This window comes from Lactuca saligna, chromosome 8 (genome assembly GCF_052625555.1).
Source record: "Lactuca saligna cultivar CGN05327 chromosome 8, ASM5262555v1, whole genome shotgun sequence".
Lineage (NCBI taxonomy): Eukaryota > Viridiplantae > Streptophyta > Magnoliopsida > Asterales > Asteraceae > Lactuca > Lactuca saligna.
Genome location: NC_136424.1, coordinates 23,376,228 through 23,385,263, shown reverse-complemented (window position 1 = coordinate 23,385,263; position 9,036 = coordinate 23,376,228). Strand labels below are relative to the sequence as shown.

The window sequence follows — 9,036 nt, the reverse complement described above, 5'->3', positions numbered from 1 at the left end:
GCATGCCTACGATTTACTTATAGACTTTAAGAAAGCAACCTAATTACGTGACATATTTGCACTTTTTGCATGGTCCTTTAACACAAAAAATGTAGTCGACAAACAATCCTAAATTTTTTTCTAAAAACAGTTGCAATAACGGAAAAATGCTTATAAAGCAATTGACCTGACCGATTTTAAATGTTTTAACCCGACCCAACTTTACAACTATTATTATGATCATGATCGTTCGATGTTCTTTCATTATTATCAAGTATAATACTTATTATTATTAAACCATGTGGGTTATGATGATCCGGTAAAATATATGGAATATATAATGGATAACTTATTGATTAACATTAAATCTTTACACTACTCAGCTTTAGCTGAATGTTCATCTGCAATGATTCCCGAACATATTAGTATCTGGAATTAGTCGTTACACAAAAATTAGCCGGAAACTCTTAGGAAAGCTCCATTTTTTAGAAAAAAAAAGTAATAATTATACTTGTTAATATTTTTCTCTCCTTGACTTTGTATGAAAAAGATAAGTCATCTCAAATGGGCCCACATGGCCACATCTTGGCATTTAGATTGCCGTGTGCTGACTAGCGTTGAACAACCTCAGAAGTACCGACACTTAACCAGATAAACGTCATGACCTTATTTTCTTCGTTTTACTTTTAATATCAACCATCCGATATATATCTATATAATAAAATGTAAAACGTTTTATTATATAAAAACCGATTAAACATTTTATTTACAGCGATCGGGACTTGAGAGTGGCCCCAAAAATCTCCATAAAGATAAAGGAACTTTGTATCTTCCTACGAAACCACCAACCATCAAATCAGTTGCTTTATTTGGTTTGGAATTTAAACATAATTTTGGCCTAAATAAGTAACTACCAAAACATTTCATTTACATAAACTTTACATGCTAATTTGTCCCATCCACAAAATATGATCGAATTGAGAAAACATCATACATCTAAACTTGGATCATTCAATATGATTTACTTGAAAAATATAACTCTTAAATATAAAATATAATATCAATGTTTGACGTATTAACTTATAACCGATAGCTAAAAGGTTATAAGTTAGTTGATAAAGCTATTATTTTATAAAAACTTAGCTAATAAGGTACCTATATAATATAAAATAATATACAAGGATATTTAAAATAATAATTTTTGTACGACTAAGATAATTTTAAAATGATTTAACAAAATACACAACTAACACTGTATAAATAAATATAACAATTGTACAATACATAACATAGTATCAAAAAGTGGAAAAACAAAAGCTTTTAATAAACTGATCTAAATAGTTTTTCAAAAGGATAATTTATAGGTTATTTTTAGCTTACCAAAAAAAAAAAAAAACTGGATTTAGTTTACCATTTAGTAATTAGTATTTAACAATCACATAAGATGTGAATTGGCTTGCATTCCTGGAAGTATCCCATGATCACTTTGAACTTAATTAGGAACAATCTTATACATAAACAGGAATTTTCCATTAATACATTATGGTGGAAATCCCACTATTCATAGTTACAAACCCACACCAAAGCCAAAAATCAAAAGTGTACATTAGTACTACATATCCCAACTCACTATTTGCTTTTAGTTACAACTTCTATCAAAACTCAATAATATATTATACGAGTTTGAGAAGCATAATTAATAAAATAAAATAAAATAAAATAAAAAAACAAAGAAAAAACTAAATAGCGTAAAACACCATCGATCGGCTAAGCCGCCGACGGAGCACTAACGAAAAGAGGACCACCCCTCTTGGTCACCGCCGGCGTCGGTTTATCCGCCGCCATCAAGTGTGTGGTTGTGGCCTTAGAATCGCCATGAAAGTAATCCAAGCTCTCGTCGTTGTAAATATCCCACCACTTATTCACTAGCATCTTGATATCTTCCCTGTCCATGTTCACGTCCTCTCCGGTGTACCTCCACGGCTTCGACCCGTCGGCGCAGTAGTGCACCACCTTGATCTTGTCAAGCTCAACGTTCTCAGGGTGGCGCCAAAGCATCGCCAAGATTAAGTTGTAGACGTTTGGGATAGGCTTGTAAATGTCTCGAAAGAAAATGTTCAAGAAATCTTGCTCGGCGAATAACGTCGGTGGAGTGGACTTCACCGACTCCAAAAGATCGTGGTAGGTGGAGAGATTGGGCTCGGAAACGAACATTCCGGCGTTGAAATAGAGCGGTGGTTTTGGACCCAGCTGCTCTTCCGGCCAGTGAACCTTGTCCGGCGTCTGCTGACAGTACCCGATCTGATACTGCGGGCTGTTCCTCCAGTTTCTCTCACAGAAACAGTCCATGACGGCGTAGAAATGGCCGTCCGGCAAGTCAAACAGATGGTCAATGTTGTCGAACACTTGTATGTCTCCGTCCAAGTATATCATCTTGCTGTACTCCACAAACTGTAAAGAAGATAATTATACATTAATTAACTATAAAAAAAAAAGCGATCACACAGCAAAGATTATAATAAAGAATATAAGAGATATTTGTTAACTACCTCCCAAATACGAAGCTTGGAGTAATTAATGACATAGTAGGCCATGGCGAACTGGGTGTGGTTTTCCGGCGGGAATAAAGGCTCAATCTCGCGGATGATGCAGCCTTGGGAGAGCAATTTGTGGCGGTGGTCCATCGGAACGTCGGGAAGCATTGCAACGACGAGTGGGTAGACGGACTTGGCCTTGCGGAGACCCTTGGCGAGAGCAACGACGCCTTTCCAGTAGTCACCGTCGCCGGCCAAGAAAGTGATATATGCACGGCGAGGCATGGTGTTCGCCTTGACGTGACCGGAAGTGGGTGTGTTGCCGGTGTTTGTAGCAGCTGGTGGAGCCATGATTTTGTGAGGGTGATTGAGTGAAGAGTGAGAAGGTTAAGTCTTAACTCTTAAGTGATGTTTGTAGAGGAAGAAGATTGCAACTTGCAAGTGAGCAGTGTGTTTGGTGTTATTCCTAGAGGTTCGTTTGGGGATATTTATAGAAATCGGAGGTTATTAAATAAATAGAGAGACTGAAAAAAGAAATATATATTTATATTATTTTTTTCTCATACAACTATATATATATATATATATATATATATATATATATATATATATATATATATATATATATATATATATATATATATATATATATATATATATACACACACACTAACCTCTGTTACACAAGGGGGAAATAAAATGTAATATATATTTATAGGTTAGTTTTATTAAATATATATTTATATTATTTTTTTTTTCTCATACAACTATATATATATATATATATATATATATATATATATATATATATATATATATATATATATATATATATATACACTAACCTCTGTTACACAAGGGGGAAATAAAATGTAATATATATTTATAGGTTAGTTTTATTAAATATATATTTATATTATTTTTTTCTCATACAATTATATATATATATATATATATATATATATATATATATATAGGCACGTTAACCTTTGTGTAGGGGAAATAAAATGTAATATATATTTATAGGTTAATTTTATTAAATGATAACGAAGTCTTGATTTTTTTTATTTTAATACATCAAAAGAAAATTTAAACGATTTTATTATTTAAATTTCATTTTTTATTTTACTTGTTTATCTTCAAACTTATATATATATATATATATATATATATATATATATATATATATATATATATATATATATATATATATATATATATATATATATATAGGTGGGTTCAATTGAGAAAATAAAAAAGGTTGAGAATGAGGGAATCATTCTCAGCCACTCATTTTATTCAAGTATAAAAAGACACGGTGACATACTTGTAAATATGAGAACAACCTTTAATATCAAATACGTATCTGTAGTTCAAACTCATTCATCGTTCATCATCCAAATTTCTTCTCCAACTTTCAATAATCATCCGGATTTCTTCGATCAAACCATCATCGATCCATTTTTTTGATTGGGTAAAGCCGTAAAGGGGATACGAAGCAGATGATGGCGAGAGGAAAACGAGAAGCGAATCGATGAATGCACACAGCGGGCTTTGCGGCAACCCTTCGTTCACCTCCCGTTTTCGGCAGCAAAGGAGACCAAGGTAAAGATTCTTCGGTGCTCGTCTTCGTCTGCTTAAGGGGGAGAAGCACAGAGGTTCATTGCCCGACTCGCAAACCGAGATGGTCTCCGTGGTTTTGACTAGACCAAAGGAAGAGGTGTTTGGTTTTGCTAGGAGAATGCGATCGGAAAGAAGCTAGAAGCGAGGGTTTGGTTTTGCTAGGAGATTGGGTCGGACGTCCACTGCCTCTCATTTGCTTCCTGCCGACGAGAAATAAAGAGAGAGGGAAGTGAGGGAAGATGACATCGGTGTTAGTGGGTCAACGAGCCAAGGCATAAAGGGAAACCGAGGTTCCAATCAACGGAAGTAGTCTAGAGGATGGTAGCTTTTGGCTGTGGTAATCGACGAGAAGTGCTTAAGGATCTCGATTGGGCAGTTGCTGCTTCAATTTGTACGGTCATCTTCTCGTTTCTTTTATTTTGATTGTAAATCAGTTAGGTGGGTGTTTGGGTGATCGATGTTCAACAGGTGAGTAGATGGGGGAAAAGGATTCGATCAGGTTTAGTGTGTTCATCATGAACAGATGGAGAAAGGGGTTTGACTGGAAATCAATGATAACGAAGGGAGTTTGGTTTGTTTCATTTGACAGGAAAGAAAACAGATGACAATGATTTCATGGATGTTTATTTGCTATTGTTTAATCTTGTTTGGATAGAAATGTATGGTGTGTTTGGTTGGATCATTTGATAGGAAAGTCTTAATGTTATTCATATGTGAATAACATATAAAAATTATATATATTTGTGAAAATACATTATAATATTCATATGTGAATATACTGTGTAATATTCATAAGTGAATATATCATATAATATTCATAAATGAATATACTATGTAATATTCACATGTGATATACCATGTAATACTCTCTAATATTCGGATATGAAAATATTATCTAATATTCATAAGTGAATATACCATCTAATATTCACAAGTAAATATACTTTGTAATATTCATAAGTGAATGCATCGTCTAATATTTAAATATGAATATACTATGTTTATTATATGCTATATTCATATATGAATGATACTTAAATTGTAAAAATTATAATAATAATAATAATCATAGTTTTTATTCATAACTGAATAACGAATGTATTGTATTAAAACCTGATTCATTTTTATTCACTTATGAATAACGATAGCTAAAATATAAAAAAAATAAATTTTTTATTTTATCTTAAAAGTATATCAATATGTATGTCTATTTGTAGAGAATAAAAAATCATGAATTTTGGTATATTTAAAATCATTTTTCGATAAAAATAGTTTCTTAAAAATTAAAAAAAAAAACGAAAAAATTATGTTTTTGTATATATTAAGGTAATGATTATCATAATTTAAGAAAACATATTTTGTTGGAAAACACATGTCTATTCCTTTTCCATTTCAGCTGGTACGACCGAGGTTTTTGCGGCAAAAATAAATGAATGGCTGAAAATAATTCCCCCATTCTTAATTTTTTTTTTCTCAATTGAACCCATATATATATATATATATATATATATATATATATATATATATATATATATATATATATATATATAATTTGATTGCTAAGTTTGATTTTTTTTATTTTTTATTTATTTATTTATTTTTTTTTTTGCTCTATACTAAGTTTGAAAAGTCAATTTATAAAATATCCATTTAGTCTCGTTGCAGGTTGCAACCACTTCACTTACATTCTTTTTACTATTTTTATTTATAGGTTTTAATTTAACTTTTAAACAAAAGTTCGTGGTCCTTTAGTTTGTAACATATTACACTTATAGTATTTTTAGGAAAAGTATCACCATATTGGTCTTTATGGTTTTGATATTTGGTCTATCTAGTATTAACTCTAACTTTTGATTAGTTAGGTTTTTTCAAAATGATCAAAAAATGTCATTGGAACAAATCTAAAAATTATATATACCTCAATTATCAATTCTGAAAATTTGAGATTTTATATATACACTTTTTTATTATTATTATTTTATTTTATATTATTTTTCAACAGTTTGATAACTTCTTTTTTTTTTTTTTTTATCTTTTTGACCTTTTGGTTTCTATTTTTTATAGTTTTATTTATTTATGGTGTAACGACCCAAAAATCACAACTAAAAATTTCCTTTAAACCATTACTAAAACCATATTTATAAAATCATAACATAAGTCATATCATAAATTTGGAGTATCAATTCAAAACATGTTCTCATTATCAGAGTAAACATCCTAGGCAGACTAACTATCGTGTGTGTCATGCAATCACCCCGAGCTCTTCTCTCCGCCATCGGAAGTACCTGAAACAAAAATTGAAAACTGTAAGCACGAAGCTTAGTGAGTTCCGCAACCTACCACATACCATACACATAACTGCATACTGCAAATACTGGGCCTCGCCCACTTCCTTGGGTCTCGCTCGCTACAACAGGCCCTGCCTGAATTCAAGCCCGCTAGGTGTACATATCTGTTTCTCTTAGGCCCTGTCTGTCTCTGTGCCCCGCCCGCTAAACATATACAAACATTTAACATATCGCATAACACATAAAACATAACTACTCTACTGCATTCCTGTATTAAGGCCTCGCCTGTCTTGGGCCCCGCCCCTTTCCTGCTACTGATGAGTCATGGAACCCCGTCCATACTCCTACTGATAGTGAGATACGGGCCTAGCCCATACTCACTCCTTTCCTAACCTAGGCCTCGCCCCTGCTCGGCTATTGATGAGATATGGAACCGTATCCACACTCTGCTAATGGTGAGATACGGGACCTCGCCCACACTCACCCTGCCCCTACCAGGCACATACAAGTATCACACAGACAAAAAGTTTACTCTATCATGCAAACCATTCCTTGGTCACCCGCCCGACGTTGGACATTGGTCCTGAATATCATACTAGCAAACAGTGCCTATGGCTAACCCCCGGGTCTTCCTACTCATAACTACATAGGCCGACATTGTGGTCATAGACCCATGCACACAATGGGAAAACTCACCTGCACTGTTGAACTCTGTTGATAACCCTCTGACTGTTATCCGATAACTCCCTGAACTGCTGCTCCTCCAGCTCCCCGAGCTACCAATACCAATAACAACACTTAGCCTAATTGTCCTCAAGAAGCCAACTAAGTCAACTCTGGTCAAGGTCCTTCTCAAGGTCAAAGTCAACAGTCAGAGTCAACTTCCAGTTGACTCGACTCGCCGAGTTGTTCTACCAACTCGTCGAGTCCATGCTCCTCAAATCCTAAACAACCTCGACTCCACTCGTCGAGTCTAGCAACAACTTGACGGGCTCTCCTTCAACTAAACATTCGGGACCATCTTCAACCGACTCGCCAAGTTGTTCTACAACTCGTCGAGTCCATTTTCATAAGCTAAGGAGATTGCCTTGGACTCGCCGAGTTCCTCCTTGAACTCCTCAAGTACCATGATCTCCATGTACATTACGGACACAGACTGGCTGAGTTCTTCTCTAACCCCACTCACTGATCCGACTCATAAACAGAAGAGTTTGGGTTTGCGGCCCGACTCGTCGAGTCCATGAACTGATTCGCCTAGTCCATCTTATGATATCTTTATTCTGCCGATTCCAGTCCATCCCAACACCTCCAACTCATAGATATGGACTCCTTATGCTAGCATTGCACGTAAAGTTGCTAACTTTACGTGCATGCAAGGTGTTATGAGGCTAGAACAGTTATTCCAAGCTACAAGGAAGGTCAAGGTCATGAAATGGGACCTTAGCTGGATAAAGCCAACAACTTTGAGCTTCTAAAGCCCAAGAGTGTCCAGATCTGTGTCCAATCCATCCTCAAAGGACTGACCTTGGAAATGGTCCAAATGCAACCAAATCTATGCTAGAAAGGGGATCTAGATGATTAAAATCAAGGTATAAGCTTTTTACCTCTAGATGGTCTGAAATGCTACCCCAACTCTGAATCTATAGCTTCTTCTTGCACCACCAAGGTCCTTCCTCCTTTTCCAAGCTTTAATTCACTCTCAAGGAAAGAACTAGCTCAATCAATGAAGTTGGGTGGCTAGGGTTTGGGTTATGGACGAGAGAGGCTGTAAATGAACCCTAAGGAAGAGAATAAGACGCTTAAATAGGGTACCAAGTCCAGAAATTATGGCTTCCTAACCCAGACCAGACTCACCGAGTCCACTCTCCGACTCGTCGAGTCCGTCACTTAACCTTGCAAATGGATCCCGCTCCGACACGTCGAGTCCAAGGAATACTCGACGAGTTGACCCCTTTTGACTTAGGGTTCCCTTTCCTTTCTTGGTCCTTCTGATTCTAGGTGTTACATGTGGTTTTTTTTAATGTTTTTATTTATTTAGATTCAACTAAATGAACTTAAATTTGATAAACCATGTAGGACCTATTTTTCTTAAATTTTCTTATTTGTAAATTGAACTGATAATAATTAAGGTGTTATTTTTATTTATTTATTTAATATAAACGAAATTGTTATTATTATTTATTTAAAATAATAATTAGGTTAAATATTATATTCAATTATGTGTTTTAAAATATTCCATAGTAATATACTATTATATATTCATATATTTTATATTTTTTGTTTCTTTTTAATTATTTTCGTATTTTATTTTAATTTTTTCATATTAATTTAAATTTTTACGTATTTTAAATTTTTTTTTTCTTTTTTTTTTCATCAAGTTAATAACTTTTTTTTATCTTTTCCAAAAAAAGTAAAATGTATGAATATATTCGAGTATATTACAATTTTGGAGTTTGAGTGTTTTTTTTTTTTCTATTTTTTTTGTAATTTATGGTTTTCTATTTTTTTTTAATTATTTTGATTCAAGTATATAATATTTATATTAGTAGTTTCGTCAACTTTTTCTTTATATTTTTTTTGTTATTTATTTGCTATTACATTTTTGTTACAAC

The 9,036-nt window shown here is 33.7% G+C and overlaps 1 protein-coding gene across 1 annotated transcript; it reads right to left on the bottom strand.

Moving 5' to 3' along the window:
• Nucleotides 1–1,487: 1,487 nt before the first annotated feature.
• Nucleotides 1,488–3,000, bottom strand: LOC145008929 (galactinol synthase 2-like). Its single transcript, XM_078967551.1, has 2 exons — nt 2,529–3,000; nt 1,488–2,430 (listed from the first exon to the last, which is right to left on the bottom strand). The coding sequence occupies exons 1-2, from the start codon at nt 2,862–2,864 to the stop codon at nt 1,747–1,749; spliced, it is 1,020 nt and encodes a 339-aa protein (XP_078823677.1). The 5' UTR covers nt 2,865–3,000; the 3' UTR covers nt 1,488–1,746.
• Nucleotides 3,001–9,036: the final 6,036 nt, after the last annotated feature.